Source organism: Melospiza georgiana, chromosome 1 (assembly GCF_028018845.1).
Source record: "Melospiza georgiana isolate bMelGeo1 chromosome 1, bMelGeo1.pri, whole genome shotgun sequence".
Lineage (NCBI taxonomy): Eukaryota > Metazoa > Chordata > Aves > Passeriformes > Passerellidae > Melospiza > Melospiza georgiana.
Window position 1 is genome coordinate 93,860,511 of NC_080430.1, and position 22,434 is coordinate 93,882,944.

A 22,434-nucleotide genomic window follows, 5' to 3' on the forward strand; every position below is an offset into this window, starting at 1 on the left:
ATAAGAATTTCTCTACTGAATCAGAATAGCAGTGTATCTGGTTTAATAATCTAACACCAGTTATGGGAAATTATACTTAGAGACAAAACACGACCCAGCATCCACTCTTCACTGCTAATTTCATTCTTCCTCCTTCCATATTCATTGTCATTATTAATATTTGTCTTATTAATCTTGGAAATCTAGGGATTCTGTTCTATCACTTTGGGTTTTTTCTTTCCCCCCTTGTTTTTGTTCTCAGTGTTCCTTTCTTCTGCTTCTGGGACACAGGAAGAGACTGTGATATGTCTTTCTTTATCTTTCCTTTCATCAGAAGCCTTATAACATTATTCATAGACCTGATATGTCTCTCTAAAGAATACTTCTTAGCATTTTAAATAGTTTGCAAAGGAGAATACACTCTGCTGGTCTTTATTACTTAGCCATGTAAACCCTATGACAAAAGAGACAAAGAAGGAAGGCAGTAGTACTCCCTTTCACTTCAAATTTCCATAAATTACAGAATTCCAGCACTACAAAATATTAAGTCATTAACAGAAATTGTCATAACGCGGTTTGGCTGTATAAGACTGGAAATGTCATTTAGAATGAGGGATAAAATGTTTGAGATGTTTGCATTTCTTTAAACTGATTGTGAGGAGTTCATTTCTATGGCAAATTAAGGAGCAAATGTCCATGCACACTGCATTGTATTACCTTGTTAAAGTAATCTGAAAGCTCTCGTGTCCAGCAATGTATGCTGCTAGTCTGGTCAGACTCTGCTTTCCAGATCCACCTACACCCACCAACAATGCATTTCCTTGTGGAGTACGAATTATCCGTGATATTTTAATCAAATGGACGATTGCATCCTGTGTATTGAGAGAAAAAGGGATGAAGAGACACAAAAATGATGCATTGTATAATCCCCTAGAGGCATGTCACCGAGCAACTGCTGCCCAACAGCTAGATGGCTTCTCTGGAGCCTAAGACTCAGTCCTGTACTCCTCAAAATCAACAGGAGATTTCCCCCTGACTTCAGTGGGCAGCAGGGCTAGCCCAAGAGAAATGTCCTTGTATCAAGCTTGTATGAAATAATGTCATATGCACAGTTTGTCATCAGCAGGGCTGAGGGCATGCCCCTTAGGGGACAGAAGGAAAAGTAGAAAGGACTCCTCCAGCCTTTTAGCTGACCTATTTACATGCTCTCTATATAGACTGACAAAAGTAAAATACCAGTGCACTGTAGGCATTTCTCATTCAACTGCTGCAGTTATTCTATCAAACCACCCAAACTAAAGTTGAAGAAAGAATTGTGCATCAAGACCTTTGACAAGGAGGTGACTTTCAGGAAAACAAGATGACATTCAGTCATTCACACGCACTGTATAAACAACCTAGTTGTTCTGAGCCATCTCCAAAATAATGTGATAGAAACTTACAAGACCTATGTATCACTAAGTGCAAAAGACCAGGCACTTTCTGTATTAATACAATTACAAGCATTAATACCTTGAAAAATACTAAATCCATCTTTGATCCTCTGACAGTTTCATTGTACTGTTGCATGAACATCTGTAATCTTTCAGCCAAGTAATCCAAAGATGGGATAGGCTCATAAATTTTAGGAGCCTTCAATTCTGCATCATCAGGCTCATCTCCAGCAGTGTCCGGGACATCACGCAAGAAATCCACAAAGTATAATTCCGTGCATTTATCTCCAAACACATCTTGACCATGTTCCTCAGAAACAATCTGCAACAATACATTAAGGGTTGCATTAGTAATGAAATAGGTCATTGGCCTCTTTCTGTGGCAAATACTAAAATACTATTTGCTTACCTTCCTCATCATGTCTTCAAACCAGTCTTTATCACTTTGGCTGATGAACCTGTCTGCAATAACACGTCTGCACTCATGTTGGAATAAGGCTACCAAAACACTGATGCTCTGGCAGACATCAGAAGTAACTGTAAGTATTCCTTGCCAAATACGACTGAGGTCTCGTAAATTGAAGATGTAATGAAATTTAGCTGGAGTTGGTAACATCTACAAAATAACATCATGAGCTATATTCAAATAACTGCTAAATAAAAATATTTTCTACTTATTATTAACTGAAAGTGAATGTGGATATTTTCACAAACTTTGGTCTTGCATTAAAGCAGAAATACATGCTTGGCATTTAAGAGGAAACCATAAAATGAAGAAACTACAGTAGCAACAACCATCTCTTTAATTTCACATAGATTTAATTTGAGTTTCTTTTAATGTTTTGAGTCTCAGAAACATTGGAAGGGTAGCCAATGATGGCACTGAAGATCACAGTAAAAATGTCAATATTGCCTGTCCTGTGGTGTTGCTCCTGCTCCTTCTTCCAGATCATGTCTGCTATTTTCTTTTGTCATTTCCAAGAACATCTGAGGAAAGGTTCATGAGGGGAGGGGAAAGGAAGGGAAGGGAAGGGAAGGGAAGGGAAGGGAAGGGAAGGGAAGGGAAGGGAAGGGAAGGGAAGGGAAGGGAAGGGAAGGGAAGGGAAGGGAAGGGAAGGGAAGGGAAGGGAAGGGAAGGGAAGGGAAGGGAAGGGAAGGGAAGGGAAGGGAAGGGAAGGGAAGGGAAGGGAAGGGAAGGGAAGGGAAGGGAAGGGAAGGGAAGGGAAGGGAAGGGAAGGGAAGGGAAGGGAAGGGAAGGGAAGGGAAGGGAAGGGAAGGGAAGGGAAGGGAAGGGAAGGGAAGGGAAGGGAAGGGAAGGGAAGGGAAGGGAAGGGAAGGGAAGGGAAGGGAAGGGAAGGGAAGGGAAGGGAAGGGAAGGGAAGGGAAGGGAAGGGAAGGGAAGATTTGAGAAAACAGTATTTGGGAAAATACTTACAACCTAGTAAAAGCTAAATTTTCCCTACGAAAGGAAGTTAATTAGTATTAATAAGCACCAGTTCTGTTGAATATATTGGCCAATAGTGACGAGTCAATAGTTTCACCAGAAGTTCCTCTATTTCTCTGTGTAAACCAAGTATAGTGAGTTGTTTCTGAAATCCTGACCAACCTTTTCTGCACAGGAATTTAACAAATCCCTATTTTTCCACCACTCTCCTCCACTTTTCTCAGAAGAAGAACAAATTTGACATACATTTCTATGCTGCAGTTTTGTTCTTTTCAAATTGCATTCTATACCTAATATTTTTTGTATCTCTCAAAGCAAAATTTGCTCAGAAATTGCAGTCAAATGTTTTTAACAGTCTGTTTAAAATGGAAAAAGTTAATATTTATAAATTATTAAATATCAGATTTTATTTCTTTCTAACTGATTCCCTCTCTGTCAAATTTGACTTTGTTCCTAAAATTCAGATCTTCAGAGCTTCTCACAATCCCAAACAGCTTTTACAGAAGATTCCTATCTAATTTTTAATTTCTGGTTCCTTGTGGTCTTAACATTTTCTCAGCTGGAAGATCTCTCAATCTTCCTATCAGCTATGTCTATTATGTTATATGTATATAATGTGATGCTTATATCAGCTACAGAAGACACTGCATTAGGATTTTCATCCATAACTTGGTGCTCAGAGCATCCAATTCAGAACAGAGATATCAGCCAGCAGTTACATCCACAGGTCACAGCTTCACAATATGAACTACAAACACACACATGACAGAACAACAGGTACAGTACAATAGATCTTCCAAGGCTTAATAGGTGTAATTTTACCTTTGCTTTTGTCATTTGCCAAACCTTTCGACTTGTAGATACTAATGCTGAAGCCAGTTTACATACTTCTGTGGGGAAATGTCGTTGTTCACAGAAATAGCCTTCAGCTATTGTTTGAAATATCTTATCAATAGAGGAAGTAGAAGGCAGTGTGCAGTTGAAGATGCTGAACTGGCGTTTCAGGCGCTGTGGGATGTCATTCCGACCTCCTCCGGGGTGAATCATAGCAGCTACAAATTGGATGTCAACCACATTTGTGAATTCCCCTGGCTTCTCCAAATTGTAGAAACCTTTCTGCTCCATCAGCTGCCTTACAATCTCATTGGTGATCTAAACATAACCAGAAACAGAAAAAAAAAAGGAATTGAGGAGTTAAATGTTTCTACGTTATGAACATGCAATGTGGCAACCAAGCACTCAGATGCAGTGCATTGGGTGCACGTAAGCTTCATGTGCTAGACAGTTGTGGACATGAAGTCAGATATTCAACTGAATTTGGATAGTTTCAATTTAAGAAAAGGCATCACTTTCAATTTTCAATCCAGACTATATCTTCAGATTGATACAGGCATTCAGACAGTGACAAAGAACAGTTAATTTAGCACAATGTGTAGTCACGTGTCCACTAGCACAGAGCCACTGAGTACAGAGCTACACTGGAAGCAGGGAAATTGCTTTTTCTCAGCAGAATTTTTTTTTAATTTAAGTCATATTTTCAGAGTATAGGTCTATAAATATTCTTTATTCAATACCTCAAGACAGCTTGCTAGTCTTTAATGTCAACTGTGATCATAGAATTGTTTAAATTGGAAAGGACCTTTTTATTATTGGGTCCAACCATTACATTATTACTGCCAAATCCACCACAAAGCCACGTCCCCAGGTGCCAATCTACACCTCCCTTAAATACCTCCAGGGATGGTGACTCCACCACTTCCCTGGGCAATCTGTTCCAGGGCTCAACAACAATTTTGGTGAAGAAATTTTTCCCTGATATCCCAACTAAAGCTCTCCTGGTACAACTGACCTCACTACAACTTCCTTTCAGGTAGTTGAAGAAAGCAATAAGATCTCTGAGCTTTCTTTACTCAAACCTCAACAACCCCAGTTTCTTCTTAAGTCTTGTTCTTTAGACTCACCACCAGCTTAGATTTCACATATTAGTAACTACAATTTAAAGTCAAGAGCAGATCAAAGAAAAATCTCTGAGTGTTGTTTGGATTTGCATGCTTACTTTTCCAGGAAATCCTACTAGCTTTGTATGCAAACAAAACAAAAGGCTTAAATACTACAGTGATTGAACCAAGTGGCTTGACACTGTCCTTGATCTTTTGGGACTGACAGCTTATAAGTCATGTCAAAAACTGGCTTGGGGAAATTGGTTTTAGTAAACATATTTGTTCTAACCCATGTTATGATACCTTTTTTCTAATCTATCCCATTTTTTCAACCCACAGATCAGTATCCCCATCAGCAACAATGGTAAGACCGCCAACTCCCACTTGTCAATATTTTCCTTTTACCTGATCACCCCATTCATTAATCAGAGGCATGTTGATGTCATCAATAAAAACAGTCATTTTCTTCCCTGCTGGAGGACCGTGTGTAGCGCCCATTCTCTTGCCTATGTAACTTTCTATGCTCCTTTGGAACATATGTGGCAGAGTTGCAGAGGAAAAGTTTAGGCATTTGGTCAAGTGAACATCAGGATCATACTTGCTTGTGTAATTCTGCAAGATAAACCAGTTTTAAAAGCACATCAGTAACTCCAGGTGAACTAAGACAAAATGAGACAGATGCTCAGCAGCCCTGCAAACATCTCAGTCCTGCTATTAACTTCAAAGTCTGGAAAGACAGTTTATTTAAGATAAATACACCATCTGCAATTTGTAATATGAACAAATTTTCAGTTAATGTTTTGCATAAAATTTTTAAGTATTAAAATTCATAAGCTCTTAATAGACTTCACTAAGTATTACAACAAGTAGATGTATGCCAACTCAAGATGCAAATAAAGTTTGTATTAGCAATTGACAGGGTTTTTCTAAATTTAAGTTGTTAGTGATGATCTATTACAGCATACTGCAACAAACAAGAGAAAAACTAAATCCATTTTCATGTGTACACTACAAAGCCAAAACTCTTAAAACAAAAGCGGTATAAAGGAATAGCAGTGTAAAATTAAACCCAGCTACATCACATTTACAGATAGCTATCTTCTCTTAATGAAGAAAGTAATCCTTGAATTTTATGAATATGTACAATTCCCACAGCTGCTGAGGATGCCTCAAAGCAACAAAGTTCCAGTTTTCATATTTAGTGAGGCTTTATAATAAAAATGTGTAACCCTAGAATCACACCAAGGCTTATATATATATAGGGCAAGAGAGAGTGAGATGAGAGAGAGAGAGAGCATAGGAAATATTTTGCTCAGGAGAGGTCCTGGAGCTTAGAAATAGCACTAAAAAGTCCATAATTTCCAACATAATTTCTTTTTAAAGATTTGATTCTTCTGCAATGATGATGATGTTGAATATAATGTAAATTCTTATCTGTATAAGAGGGTTGACTAGAAATATTCCCATTTTGGTACCTCAGAAAAATAAACCTATATATCCTTGCTGATGAAGTGCTCTAAGAACTCCAGTGAGACATACACTCTGTGTGACAACAGAAAGGAAGATACAGCTAGATGCCCTCAAAATATTTTGATGAATGTTGTTATTTTGTTGATACAGTGATAGCAGTTTAAGAAAAGGTGCCCTTCAGAAAGAGGTTTTTTTCAGACCTCACATAAATGACAACCCACACGCGCAGTGTATATGTAACTGCCCTGTCTTGGGTGTGTACTCTTCACAGCTGAGGGGCTGGTGCAGGTCAGTGCTCAGCCAGTTCTGCCACCTCCAGCAGACCCACTGGAGACACTCAGCCTGTGTCAGGAAAGGTAAAATGCTGCCTGGCAGTCGAAAGAGACGTGTAAAAACTGTGAGAAAGTCAGCCCTGCAGGCACCAAAGTGAGAGCAGAAAGAAGGGCAGGAGGTGCTCCAGCACAGATTCCCCTGCAGCCTGTGATGCAGACCATGGTGAAGCAGGTTGTCTCCCTGCATTCCATGGAGGTTCACAGTGGAACAGAGATTGACCTACAGCCCATGGAGGACCTCACACTGGAGTAGATGGACGCTCAGAGGAGGGTGTGTCCCCATGGGAAGCCCATGCTGGAGCTCCTGGCAGGACCTGCAGACCCACGGAAAGTGAAGCCCACACTGGAGCAGGTTTGCTGGCAGGACCTGTGACACCATGAATAACTCCGTGGTGGAACAGTTCATGAAGATCTGCAGCCCTGGTAAGATCTATATCCCATGTGGGAGGAGGGAGCAAAATGAGGAGGAAGGCAGTGTGGAGCTGTTATTGACTGTCCACAGCCCCCATTTCTCATCCCCCTGCACTGCTGGCCAGGGAGGAGGTAGAGGAGTTGGGGATGAGGGACTAAAGGTGAGCCTGAAAAGAAGAGAGAAGAGTGTCTCAGTATTGTTTTTCACCATCCAATTCTGTTTTTAATTAGAAAAAAAAATTAAAAGTGTTCACCAAGTCAAATGTTTTTCCCATGGCAGTAACTGTTGAGTTGAGGATCTCCCTATATTCACCTCCAGCCTTGTGCTGTTGAGGAAGGGGAGGCAATCAGCAGCTGGGTAAGGGTCTTGCAGCTGGCCAAGGCCAGCAAACTGCAACTATGAATTCTCAACCATTCAAAGAATACATTTGTGTTTTATCATTATGGCATTTCAGAATGTTTGCATGGTAACAGTAATATTCCACAGTACAGAAATGAGAACTATCTTTGAAAAAGAAGAGGGTATTGAATAGGATTATTTTTGTCAGTTAAAATGTCAGAGAATTTTCAACTGTCCTTTACCAGTTTAATATTATGTTTTAAAATCTCTTGCAATTCATGAATTAATAATACAGAGGAAAAGGTCTTCAATTAACATTCCATTTTAAGTTCTTTATTTTGATTCATACTAATGCTTTACTCAACACCAAGATTATTCAGATTAGTACCTGAAGTATTCTACCTTAAGATTCTTTTACATTTTCATTCAATCAACTGTTTATATCTGGATATATTCCACAAGGTGTAGTAAAACAAAATTCTATAGAAGATGAAAGCAGAAGGGGAACAGTTGTGAAGGCAGTTAACACTCACTCCTAACCTTACATGAGATCAAATATCTGCTACTCTGCTCTATAACATAGACTCAGCGTAAGCAACTCCCAAGAATCAGTTTCAATTATTTTTAGGGACAGGAATGGCAGCTGAAGGCTGGAGGTTGCCAGTATCTGGACAAAATCCAGGATGCAGAATATCAAGACCACCACCCAGACCCCGCCTCTTCACTCTGCTAAAATAGTTCTCAGCTGGTGCCAGGAGCAGAAACTGGCATGACACTGGCATGCCTGTTGGCATTGACAGCTATGCTGAAAAAATAGCATTAATGGCTGCTGGCACAGGTACAACTCTCTCTCTGTCAGGGCTCAGAGAGCACATGGCCGGGGCACACAAAATGGCTCCAGATTTTAAGAAAGCCAAAGGTCAATTTAGGCTGGTGTTTTTCAGCTATTTTCCATTTCAAGAGCTCTGCAAATCCTCCTGTGGAGGTACAGCTGCCTATATAACCAATTCAACTCTTCCAACAGTAGATCAGTTTTATTTAGCTGTCTCTCATTGATCAAAGAAGCCACGCATTCCCCTGAAAAACACAGAAACCCAGCTGAAAAACATTGTGCTTCCACTTTTTAAAATAAGGGATGCCAAGTTTGGTATGACATCTGGTTTGTTCAGCCTTTTGATTCTTGACTTTTCTGTATTAAGTTATTAAATTTTTTGTGTCATATGATTGACCCGCACCATTTTATAATACATAAAGCATGGATTTGTTAATTTAATAGCAATCCTGTTATTTCCTTCTAGAGAAAGAACACGTCATTTTCAGTGAAGAAACTGAGAGAGCAGAAAACAGACAATAAATTTACCCTCTGAAAACCATCCTTACTAAAGAAAGATGTTCTTTCTCTCTCTTCTGTTTGGCTTTTGAAGAAAGGCTGTGCAACAAGGGTGTACGAAAGATCAGTTCACACATGGCACCAGCAACAAAGCACAGGAAAATAAAAAATCCTTCAAGAATCAACATTTTCTTAGCAAAATTTTCCATTAGACTACTCAAAAGAAAAGAAAGGAAAGAGGATTTATCATCTGACCTTGTGGCCACAGTTAGCAAAGTTTAAAAGAAACCTTTATACTAAAGTGTAGAAACTTGGGGTTTTTTGCCTGTAGTCCATGTGAGTACTGGCAAAATGCCTCAGCAGGAATGCCAGTATGTACCCTGAAGGAAAATCAAACTATCCTTAACTTCAGCTTAACATTTGTGCCAATATCAACTACTGCAATGTTATTGTTCTAATATATTACATATGTTTTTCTGTTCCCCTTACCTTAATCATAACAGTTTTTGCTGTTCCTTGCTCCCCAATTAGCAAAACAGCTTTTCCTTGCCTCATGATAGTGTGCATTAGAAAGTCTGTTCGGACACTGTCTATGTTTGGAACTAGAATGGAAGTATATTCTGGTACTGAATCTTTAGGATAAATATATTCAGGGACCTGCGTAAGAAAGACATGCAAAAAGTTTGAGAAATCCTACCTGCCCACACAATCACTTTGCATCAGAACACAAAATCAAATGCACTTTATAAAATTTACATCAGCAAAACTTTCCCTCTGAAAAGCCAAGTATCCTTTCATAACCAATCAATTTGTCATACTTTTCTAAACTGGTGTTAGACTAGCAGGATATTTTCATTCCTCCAGTGCCTGATAAAAGCTTTTCCTTGCTGGAATTTCATAAAGAGTAAGGTGATAGACAGTATACAGTTAAGATCACTTATGTTTCACTTCCAAAGCTATTTCAAATGCATGTTTCTGTTCTTTACTGAATATATTTATGGGGAAAATAAAAATATCACTCAAAAAAAGAAGCTCCTGAGAATTTGGTAGGGTTAATCGTCCTAACCAAATTATGTAGAGTTGGAAGTAAAATGTCTCTTACCAAATACATATTGTGTACCCATTAAGAAAGCTTAACATGTTGCAGCATACAAACCTTCTTTGACCAGTGCTCCCACTGTCCACAGGCATTGATAACAAATTCAAACATGGTTTCCTCTCCATTCACAGCTGGAAGCTCTTTCACTGCAGAGTGCTTCCGTAGGAACAGCTCCATTTTCAGCTTGTCATCTGGCTCCAGAAGGGCTCCAGCTGACCACATCACAGCGAAAACAAACAAGCGAGCAATATGCTCCTCACTGAGCTGCTTCTCGTCTCGGCCAGACAGCAAACCCTGCAAAGTGGATGCAATATAGAACTGCTGCCCTCCCAGAGCAAATCACAGAATCAGAGAGAGAAAAACAGATGCCATATCTACCTGCAGGAGGTCAATAGCTTGCTTGATGTACATACATTCTAAAATCGACATTTTGGGTGTCACAGCAGAGAAAACAAAATCCATCACATCCTGGGAAGAAAAGAAAATTATTTAATGATTCTCTTTACCAGTTTCAATGGCATGATTTATTCTTAGATGAGATCAATTCTTTATTTTGAAATATATTCTAAACTTTATTTCCAAACAACAACTTTCCCCATTTCTGGGCTTATAAATATTCAGACTTTGACCATGATATTTTCTAACAATAGCATATTAGAAAAATAACTTTGATGTACCAGAGTCAGCAGAGCTACTCGTATAAGCTCCACAGAGTAATTTCCTGAAGAGCAATTTGAAGAATGCTGTTCAGTTACTTCAGGGATCTGCCTGCCATTTGTGCTCTCCACTAGAGATTTTAATCTACCACTGATATTTTTGTAGTAGGAAGATAAAAGCACTGATGATACTTATATATATATAATGCACAAGCTTGCCACTATAAATTTCTATCTGCCTCATCTGTTCTGACTGCACCATACTGTACCAGTCCCTCTTGAAATCAATACTCTCGTTTTCCTGTAGAATCCTGGCAAGGTCCAAAAAGAATTTTTGAATTGATTTTAATGAAAGTTGGACTTTCCTCAGGTTTCTTCATAGTGTTGGCTATCATGTCTGCCTTTGCCAAGTGTTTTGCAACATCTTGAGCACAGTTTCAAATTGATGTAAAGTCCTCTCTGAGATTTGCAGTGCAAAATTTTTAAATATTAATTGCCATCCAATAGTACAGACTGATGTAAATTATAACCTACTTCCACCTTCATTCAACAATCTGTTATATAATACTGTCCCTGTGGTTTCTATTTGCTCTCTTAATCTTTGGAAATCAACACTACCCACTCATTCTGGGAAGTGAAAGTATAACAGGGACACTATGGGAGATAGTAATTTTGGAGGAATTCCATTTGTAGATGTCATGTCATGTCAGGGAGAAAGCCAAGACAAAGAAAACATTCAATTGCCCAAAGACATAAACAATTTACTTACTTTTTAGAAAAATCACTGAGCTGTTTACCCACATGCTCACCAGCTTTGTTTCACTTCTCAGTTTAATTTTTGCCACTGAAGCTCTCCAAGTGCCCTACGCTGATATTTATTGTCACAGAGAATGAATCAATATTTTTACCCATCCTCCTGAGTTCCATCCCACTGGAATACCACACACACACTAAAAATATATATAGTTCCATCCCACTGGAATACCACACACACACTAAAAATATATATATAGATCAAAAACTATATATAAATAAATCACTTTAAGTGATTATCATAAATATCACTTAGGCACCTTAATCTAGAGTAGATAAGTGGTCTAAGAAGACAACCTGAGTGTTGGTATATACAGAATTATGGAATAGGTAGGGTTGCAAGGAACCTTAGAGGTCATCTACTTCCTTCACCCCACTATGGGCAGGGATGTCACCCACTCTATCAAGTTGCTTCTTTTGTTATTTCTTGCTGACTAGCACAAGTGCCTCCATCTCTGTGTGCTGCCTTTTTGTGGCTTTCCCTCAAAAATGCCTGGCCCATCCCCAGTGGTGCAGGGGGTGCTCAGCTGAGTAACCGAGGGTGTTATGGGTGCCACAGGGGAGTGCCCACTAGCACTGTGGGAAATTCAAATTTCACACTTTTAGAGTTTGGAGCTAAATCTCACTGAGATTCAGCTTCTTCATCTGTAAAATAGACCAGATGTCTCATAGGGCACTGTAAATTGTTTAATAATTGATTCGAAACACACAGAATAAAGATATTTCATGCGTCAAAGTATTCTGTACTATCAAGAGCCCAATTTTCACCAGAACTAGTTTTATGGTACTTATGATTCCAATGAGAATTCTGTAGTTTATGAAGGATTTTTTAATGTCTTCTTTTTCTTTGAGTTTATGGGGGAAAAACCATATATGCTAGTATATTATTACTACTACAATTTTTAAAACAATACATGGCTGAAAAAAGGATGCAGGATTAACACAGAAATTTGCATCAATTGTTTGGACAGGGGGACGGGAAAAATTAATTGGGTCATGACAAATAGACATAAATTTTTAAGAATTTGGATCAGCAATTTGCTATCCTTTACAAGGAGGCTGGAAAATGAAGTCAGATGCTAAAAGTTTATATGAAAGAATGATCCTTTTGCACAGAGTACAATCACTATAGAAGGAACTACAATGAACAACAGAATGAATCAATGAACTACAGAACACTCTTCAGGACAGGAAGTTGGTAACATATTCAAAGGGTTTAGACAAGCGAAAGAACAACTCAGTAATAGAAAGTTATTAATACTTGTAATATTAATTTTAACATCAGCATTTAAATATTAAAGGTAAGAAAATCTTTGGATTATATATTCAGCTCTATGCTCCAGGCACAGTAGCAGCCTTTACACAAATTGGATTAGTGTGAGATTTACTGTGGAGGAAGAAAATTAGTCACATCTGAAAATTAAGTTGCTATTACTTTTTTTTTTTCATTTAAACAATACCTGGACATGCTGAAACTTATGTTATTCACTTAACAACCATCACTGGTTTGAGTTTCACAATTTGCAGACAATCTCAATAACACCACTTGGGTAACTATTTTAATTATTTCAGTTCTTTGAAACTCTCTCAGATAATTATTTCCATCAGCTAAGCAATTCTGTTGCTTACAAGTAGCAGCATCATTCACAGATCAGAAATTGGCAATGGAGATTCTAAATTTAAGAGAGACTTTTTTTAGGGATGAGAGTTTATTTGAAATTTCTGCAAACCCAGGAAATGCTGCAGAGAAGAAAGAATTGAGAAAGGGAGGGAGAGTCCAACCCCTCAATCACTGTTCTAAACAAAAGCCTGTGGAAATAGAAAGCATTCTAACATCATCTTAAATTTAAATAAGGTTGGGTTTAGGGGCTTGGTTTTGGTATTGGACTTTTTTATTTTGTATTTTGATTTGTTGGGGTTTTTTAACACATAAAAAATGGCAACTTACAGTGCCATTTATAATATACATCAAAAGAATAAATACACTCTTTCCACTGATTCACAACTATTATTTTCTGCTCTTTTCTCCTCCATTACTGCTACCTGCTGCACCTTTATTGAAAATTACTTTATCACACACAAAGACTTTCAGTGACAAATAACAAGAGTGTTTTGTAAGCAAATTGGAATTATTATAGCTTTTGTCTTACATCTATTTTACATTTATTTTAGTTGAGTTTAGATTAAATTCAGAAAGTCTCTATATGTCTGCTTAAGACTGAGTCTCCTTGGTTACTATATTTCCATTTATACTCTAATCTTCATATTCTTTGAAAAATCAGATTTTTGTAAGATGTTTATATCCATGTTTTTCTTAATACTAGCATTAAAGCCACCAAGGTCGATATCTGGGGTTTGACTCCCACTGTTGATGAATCTTATTTCAAAAATTTTCTTTTTGAATTTTTATCCTTTTTTTAATGTGGCAGAAAATAATAACTATAAAAAGAGCCATGTGAACACAAAAGTAGTGTTGCTCTCATCTGTAAAATCACTTTTATTGCCTCTATTATTTGAGAAGCAAAGACAGCACATTAAAAGTGAAAGAAAACTGCCAGCATGACAGCTTTCATTTACATTTTGATAGCTGTAAATGCAGCCTTCAGCACTGAACTAACTTCATATTTCACTGCATTTTCATTTCTTAATCTAATAAAATACATATTTTTCTGGACTTTATTGCTATTGCTTCAGGCTTGGGCATTTTAAGTGTTGTTGTTATGTTTTCAGAGCAAGTTGTAGCATAAAATATAAATAGAATTGTGGCAAAGAAGCAGTAAATTGACCCACATATACATTACTTTGGAAGCATATTTTAAAACTCATTATCAGAATTGTTTCTCTTGCTGCTGCAGTAAATACTATGTCATATCATTAAGTTTTGGAGGTAGAACAAAATGAATAGCTTGTTAAACATTAGTTTTAAAGTAAATGTGCACTGAAATGAAAACTAGAATCTTAAAATATATTTGTTAACATTCAGGGCATTCTAATACTATATCAATCATTGCTTTTACCATCATCTATAAAAAGCTTTCTGAAATGTCACTCAAAGTTCATTAAAACCTGCATTTTTAAAATGCAAGAGCAATGAAAAATATTACAGGAGAAACCCCTGTGAAATCCAACACCAATTACATGAGTAAACAGGCAGGAGCAAGCTGATGGAAAATGAAGGTATGTTGGAAGTTGCATTTATTTTACAGATATCAAGGAAATCAGAAGATAACTGTGAAAGGTTGCAAAGACATAACTATTTCTTTAAAAACATTCAAAAGAAAAAATAAATATTTCAATATGATGGAAGTATACTACTGAGATTATGCTTTTATACTCACTATTGAGTGCAACCATCCATAATATTGCTGGAACCGTTCTAATGATTCAGTAAGGTAAGGCCAAACAGAGGGAGAAAAGCATTTAGGATTCTTTGACTAAATTGTGTTCAATCTACTGATTGAACACAATTTAGTCCAAAAACGTATCAAAGTGATGCAGTTTCAAAAATTTCCATTGGAACAGGAACATGGATAATAAAATCAGAAGAGACAACTATAGTCAGAACTTCAGAATGATAGTCAGAGCTTCAGAGCACAGAACTATCCTGGATTAATTATAGAATGTCTTTTTAAAAATAATAATGGATCAAATGCATTCCTGTTGCACTAGAGTGTAACAATTTCTTTCTGAATTTACTTCTTTATATTTAGAACAAAATGAGAACTTTACCCATTTCCTTTGTGCATCATAACAATATTTAAAATTGCAGTATTAAAATTACAAGCAAAAAGAGTATCTGTTTTGCCAACAGGCAATATAAAATAATCACAGGTTTAACAATTCATTGCCAACTCTTGTATGCAAACAAAACAAAACATCCAGATTATTCATATGTTATAGCTTCAGTCATTTACTAATTATAGAGATAATTTTCTTTCTTTTTTAACCCTTCATCTTTAGTTTATTACATAAAAAAAGAAATTTAAATAACTGAACGAGCACTTGGGAAGGAGCATGGCTTCATTAAAAAAAAAGAATTAAAAAAATCAATTTTTTTTCTGAAATATTCAATTGATTACCTGAAATACAGCATTAAAGCAATTCCATAGGACATTGGAGTATGTGACTGGCAGTGTCTGCAGCCAAGCCCTTAAAATAGGCTTCCAGTCTAACACTGAAGAACTCATGAAGACCATCCCATTACGAGAAACCGTTGCAGGGGAAGCATTGTCAATGTTGTGAGGTTCAAAAATAATCTTGCAATTGGGGGACATCGGAATGCGATCTCCATTGGCCAAAGTAAGAGTCTTATTATCATCCAGAACAGAGTTCAGATTTTCAATCCATATTGCATCAACAGGTCCATCCAAAACTATCCAGATATGCTCCCCCTTAAAAAAAAAAAAGGAGAGAGACACACATTCGACTTTACCTACATTGACCAAAAATACATTCATGTAATATCAGAAAATGTACTCTCAGATATAAATAATGTCATAATTTGGTGCTCAGCAAAAAAGCAATATAAAAATTCAATTTTTGTAATTTGCTCAGTGATTTTAATTCTTCTTTTGTTATCTTGTGTCACACTAGAAAGGATATTAAGAAACACCAACAAAAATGAATTTGTGCTGTACTAAGCCAGAAGTTGCATCTTTCTTCTACAAAAGTACATCAGCCTATTACTGCGACCTGATGAGGTCTTCAGGGTGAGAGAAGTGGACGAGAATCTTGGTTGATGATCAGAAGGCTGGATTTATTGATATATGATATATAATACATTATTACTATACTAAAAAGAATAAAGAGAGAAGTTGCAGATGCTGTTAAGCTAAGAATAGCATAGAAAAGAATAACAAAGTTCTGTGTCCAGCAGAAAGCAAGGACAAACTCTCCTGTGAGTGGTCAGCAAATGCAAACACTCACAGAAGCCCAATCACCGCTGCACCTGTTACATCCCACACCAGCTGATAACAATTGTTTACATGCTTCTTCTGGGGCCTCAGCTTCCCAGAAGATGAACAAATCCCAAAGAAAGGATTTCTATGAAAAAATGTCTGCGACATCAGCCAACTCAGCATCCATGAAGACAGATGAAAACATTTCCCATTAAATGCAGTCATAAACACAGGCACAAAGTCAGTCCCTTTGAGATGTTACTCAAGCATTTCATGTAAGCTATCCCATTTTCCAAGCCAGTTCAGGGTAGCTGTTTAGTAGATGTGAGTGTAATTATGATTTCATGAAACATGATCTGCAGGTTTGATAGGAGAACTAGGAAATGTCTGCATCAGTTTCTTACCAAAGCCTTACATTTTGATACAACTAGTGAAATAAAGTGGCAATGACTTGAAACCAGACAGGAGAAAAGACTTTTCTGCCCTCACATCAAAACATGAACATACCTTGGTTTTGTGTCTGGACTGCTTACAGAAGGAAGCAAACCACCTAAAATCTTTTCTAAATTAATTCTGGAACCTGAAATGCTTGTGAAACCTAGTGCTATCTGGGATATGTATGTAATTCTGACTCTTGTGCACATTGAGCTCATCAGACACAAAGCAAAATTAACACTGCATATTCCCATTTGATTTTATAATGGAAGACCTTTCAGATAAATGACAGGTAATGACACCTTATGGAAACAGTATTAAATGTCTGTCATGATACAGCATCCATTACCTTCTTTGCCTTTAAAGTTTTTCTCCATAATGTAGAGAAAATACCATCTGTCCAGTCATTTGTAGCAACATCAAGGGTACCGAACATCTGGGAAGCTGTGATTGCCTTTGGGTTCATTCTCATCTCTTTATGCGGAGCACCACAATCTGTCATTGCTTTCATCAAAATATGAATGCATTTTGTCTTTCCTGCACCAGTTGGACCTAGAGTCATCATACCTTAAAACAATATAAACATGGTTTAAAATGAAATGTCAGTGTGTCATGCTTCCATTTAATGGTTCATTGCATCAACGATCCTTGTTTTATTTTTATCAAAAGCCAATACAAAAGGATGTTTCTCACTCCACTTAATGTTGATTGAAACAGAATTTGAAACTATTATTTAAAGGCCTTTATAAATGTCTCTCTATTATGATAGGCAAGCCTATGTGGGTCTGCATCCTCCCTCAGGCAATTCTTTCCTTTTTTCTAATGGGATAACACAACTGCCTTTTGATGTTCTCATGCAACAACATTGACATGGATGGTGGCAAAAAAATCCAGAAATTTCTAAATGTATCTAATGAGAATGAGTATCTTCAGTGATATACAAAATCAAGTCCATCTTTCTGATGCAAAAGTATCAAAATAATGTACCTGTAGCCACCCATGCTGGCATTTAATAGATCTTTCTTTCATAAAACCTGTTAAGTGTAACCACACTTAGTTCATCAGTGTATACATGTCATCAAAGGAAAATAAATTGTGTCTTCAACAATAAATTGAGCCTACTGTTGGTCTTTAGTTATGTTTTCATTCAATAGGCCCAGAATCTGCCCAAAATCAGATGGGACATTCAAATTGAAACTTCCAAAGTACTTTAAAGGACTTAGATAGCTCCTATTAGCCCTAAAGGCAACTGGACAACATATCCCTTAGTTGGTTTTGAAAACTTCTTCAACAAAAGTATGGAACAATCACAAACCCAAATAATTAAAATAATCGAGTGCCATTCAAATTGTGTGACGTTTCCTCTAAAACTAAAGGGTGCTGGATGTTCCCTGAAACAACCTGAGAACTCAGAAGATCACTACTCATGCCATATGTTACATATGGGGAAATCTAATACAAACTCTTCAATGTTAACCAAATGGCTTTCCTGCTGGTTTCAGTGATATTTCAACCAAAATTGTTATGCCAAACAGATTTCAAGATCCATGCACTGGATATGAGTGTGTGTGTGTGTGTGTGTGTGTGTGTGTGTGTGTGTGCGTGCATTTATAAAAGCACTTCACGTGCACATACAGCCGTATTTCTCCTCATTATTTTAAATTCCATGGTGACCCCTCCATGAATTCAAGTTCATGAGAAGGACAAGTGGAAGTCAGGAAAACTTTTTCCTTCAGTGCAGTAAGTTTCGTTATATAAAGTCAAAAAAATTTTGGCTTGAGCATTCAACTGTTTGGACAATCGGAGCTGCATGATCTGGGAACAGTAGGAATGTGTGGAGAGCAGAGGCATCTAAACAGAATGTCATGGTGGATCCTGAAGAGTTTTGAGGAACTGAGGAGCTGTAGTGTCTCACAGATCAAACAGCTTCTTTTAAAAAGAGACAGATTTAATCATAACTAAAAACATTAAAACTTCCATGGTTCCTATATAGAAATAACTGCTATGCAACACTGCATCCAGAAATCTGGATGTAAATTAGTAAGTCTGCACAGCACTAACCAGTTCTTCGATCTAACAAATTATCTGAATTGAAAGTTTAGGGATCTGACTTAAAAGGCCTTAAGGACTTGGACTCTGGTATGTGAATTAGTATTTCCTTTCATTTATTTCATTAGTTTATTCTTTTATTATGACAAGAAAGACTATTCTTTTATTATGACAAGAAAGGGAGAATAAGAAGGATGATAACTTTATAAATCTTTGCTGCTTTAGTTACATTTCCTTAATATTTTCCCTTTATTATACTAAAAAGTCATTAGTTAGAGGTTAAGGGTATGGGGGATATTTTAAAGTAGGGGTATTCTTTTTTTCCACTGAGCTATGAATTGCAAACCTGGATTTACTACTGTGTAGGATACCCTTCCTAAGACAGGATAAACTTGACTCAATGGCTTTTTCTGCACTGTAAAAATGTATTTTCATAGAATCAAAGAATGGTTGAAATTGGAAGGGACCTCCAGAGTCCATCTTGTCTAACTCCCCTGATCCCACAGGAGGAAAGCTTATTTCTCCTCAATATAAATGGCAAGAATCAATCACAAAGAAAACACTTGAAATTATATCGCATGCATGGTAGAATATATCAAAATAAAGGCCAGAGAAATTATTTTGGTAGTCTTCTCAACATTATACTCTGACAGTAACATTAAACTTGAGCTTCATGACTGAACTCTGAATGGTTTTCAGAACACTGAATAAAATTGCTGTTTCTGGATTTGGATGAATATATTTTAACTTGCTCTATAGAAATTTCAATCACCAAAGGCCACACTCATACTTCCCATAAAAATGTAATATAACAAAGGACTGCACACCAAAAAATGTCAGAACAGCTTCCTAAGGAAAATACCCATATAGGCTTAAAAATTATATCTGTTAAGTTTGGTTTTTTTTACATTTTTCATTACATTAATCTGCATTCAAGTGGCAGATAATGTAATGTAGCCTCAAATACAATGCAGTCTTAAAACCTCATTTAGCATGCTAACCATGTCGGACTCGTTGAGTTTCGTACAGCTGAATAAGTTTAAGTATCCATGGTGGATGATTAATAAGCCCTGCCTCTTCTGTCTGTTTTTGGATGGCTGACTGTAGTTCAGGATACCCAGATTTATCCAGAGTAATTCCAGGGAATAGGTCATTAATGAGACTCATAAATAAAGGTTCATCTTCATCCACCTGTCAAGGATAAAGTAGGGGGAAACACATTATTTATTTATGGAAATTATTATTATAGTTGTAAACAATCATCAATATAAGTTATTTAAAAGATGGCAGTGAAAATCTTACCTCTTCTAAAGCAAATATTATAATTATCCATCAGTTTTATGAAGCGAGTTTCATATAAGGAAATCATAAGTAGTAATTTCTACATTAAATACTTTAGGCTGATAAAAATGTCAGCAACTTAATACAGTTTTCTTCAATGTTTACACAGATATATTTCTTCATTTGTTACATAAATCAGCAAGATTTATTCCTATCATATTTTGCCTTAGAATTTTTATGATTTTTTCCTTCTCTAAATCATTGAAGCGTTGCTATAGGTTTGAACGCGTGCACCAACGCGCTGAAGAGATTAAAATCAGAAACAGAGTCACTGGTTCCATCACAAAAAGTGGTTCCCAAGGTAAATACACAGAGTCTAGACATGCTATAACCTTTTAATTACAGTAATGAAAAGAAAGATGAATACTTTAAATAGTATTACCAAAAGATGTTACACTATACGAGTAGGTATTAGCTGCTTCCAATTACCTCACTTAATGCAATTCTTATGATATTCTGAAAAGGCAACAGGCTCCCAAGAAATGTATAAATTGAAATTCTGGATTAAGAAAGATCTTTGGTGACATTATTAAGAGTGAATACAATGTATTCTTCCTTTCTGTCCTTAGGGTAAAAAGAATTAAAAACAAGAGGCAATTAGAGGACCAGGTATATCCCCTAGGATCTCATGGTATTTCTGAAGATTTTTTCAGCTAAAGCTTATGATTTGTTTTCTTCTCTTTAAAAGACAAATTGTGCTCACACAGTAACTGCATTCTGATTCTCATCTCCCTTATAAATCATATTAAAACCTGCAAAATAATGTGTCTAACTGGTGAAGAAAAATAGCTTTACAAAGTGTATAATAAAGACCCTTAAAATGCAAACAAAATACTCTACTGGGCAAAGTCATCAGTGTAACAGTACCAGTTTGGAGAGGTTCATGTCCCGCAGAACTCTCATCACAACAGTTTTCTCCGGCTCTTGGGGATTAGATCTTTTCACTGCTCCAAGTGTTCTTAAAACAGACAGGATATTTCTAAGCCCAAAGTCATAGTGAACCTTGAAATAAAGCACAAAAAAAATCGGAACTATAAAGATCAAATAGATCAAAACAAAAAACAAGAGAGGACTGAAAATTAAATTTGCTAAATAAATTAATGTTATGGAACTTCTCAATAATATTAAATTCACAGCTTTTCGCCTTTTCAAATATACTTCCAGTTTTGTGGTTATCAAATCCTGAAGATATTTTCTAGTGTGGTATAGCCATACCAGAAAGTGTACTTTCTGGTGATACAGAGCTCACTCTTATTTCCCAGGGTGACAAATTGGAACAATATACTGTGAAAATCTCTGAATTTTCAGCAAGAAATAACTTATTGATTAGGTTTGCAGATGATACCAAACTGGTGAACTAGATCACAACTAGAGTTCAAAATTACCAAGAGAAATTCATTACATTGTCTATGTGTGATGCAATTAAATAAAGGCATGTGCAAAATAGGAAAGATGGTAATAACCAACTGCACTAATAAAAAGTAACAACCCTTCTTCTTTGAGCTTAGAAACAAATCAGGCGCACAAAGCTTTGCAGAAAAATATCTGACATTCGATTGATGTCACAAGCTCCCCAATGACTTATCTACAATTTTAGTGGGCAATAAAAGTACAAACATCCTTTTTAGGACAATTGAAAATACATTTCCATTGTAGTTGACATTTCTATACTGTGACCAAAAGGTGGATTCCACATTCGGAGATGAACCCTACAGAAGAGAAATTTGAAAAGGAACAAAACAAGAGATTCTTTGACTAGAAAACATATTGTTTCAGGGAAAAGTATTACAAAATCTACTGCAAAAAGTAGGAAGAGTGAATATGTAGGATGAGTGATGGTAAAAGTCTTCAACATGCAAAAGATACCAGCAAAGAGGAAGACAGGAGGAATAAAAAGGAAAAGAAATAATTTGCTTAACTACAGCAAGGGGGATTCAAGTTAACTTTTAGAGAAAACTGTGACCATAACAAAAATGAAACTTTGGATCACACTGGTTGCCTGGGAAACTGCAACCTATCCATTAATAGAAAATGTTAAGAATATTGACAAACATTAAGAGCAAATTATTTAATTAATAATTATTTTTCCTCCAGAAAGGTAGATGGATGATTCCTCAAGGCTCTGCCCTGCCTCTTTTTCTATTATTCAATCAGGTGCTAAGTTGTTACCAGTTGAAAAATTTAGGTATGAATATACAGCCACTCACTGCTAGGAAATCTTATTTGCAGATGGAAACATTAACACAAAAAGATTAACAGCCTAGTGTGATATTGATGAACTCAGACATCACCTGACTTCATCATCACTTAGTAAATGACATGTCCTAGCGAAATGCCCAGAATCATGACAAGGACTGATATATTGCTTTTCCTCCATGCTAGATGACCATCATTGACAGGCTGGAATTAGTTCAGCAAGTGATGACTATGAGAGAGGAAAGGAGGCAATGTCAAAATCTTCAAC

The 22,434-nt window shown here is 36.6% G+C and overlaps 1 protein-coding gene across 1 annotated transcript in view; it reads right to left on the bottom strand.

Annotated features, from left to right (window-relative positions):
• LOC131087332 (dynein axonemal heavy chain 5-like) overlaps positions 1-22,434 on the bottom strand; it is a 149,278-nt gene that overhangs the window by 64,827 nt on the left and 62,017 nt on the right. The window contains exons 45-56 of the mRNA XM_058030916.1: positions 20,838-20,972; positions 19,631-19,820; positions 16,930-17,147; positions 15,327-15,638; positions 10,157-10,246; positions 9,836-10,072; positions 9,169-9,336; positions 5,202-5,408; positions 3,679-4,008; positions 1,822-2,028; positions 1,492-1,734; positions 697-851 (exon numbers count right to left, since the gene is read on the bottom strand). Of these exons, the coding sequence (XP_057886899.1) occupies positions 697-851; positions 1,492-1,734; positions 1,822-2,028; positions 3,679-4,008; positions 5,202-5,408; positions 9,169-9,336; positions 9,836-10,072; positions 10,157-10,246; positions 15,327-15,638; positions 16,930-17,147; positions 19,631-19,820; positions 20,838-20,972 (2,492 nt within the window). The remainder of the gene's footprint in view (positions 1-696; positions 852-1,491; positions 1,735-1,821; positions 2,029-3,678; positions 4,009-5,201; positions 5,409-9,168; positions 9,337-9,835; positions 10,073-10,156; positions 10,247-15,326; positions 15,639-16,929; positions 17,148-19,630; positions 19,821-20,837; positions 20,973-22,434) is intronic.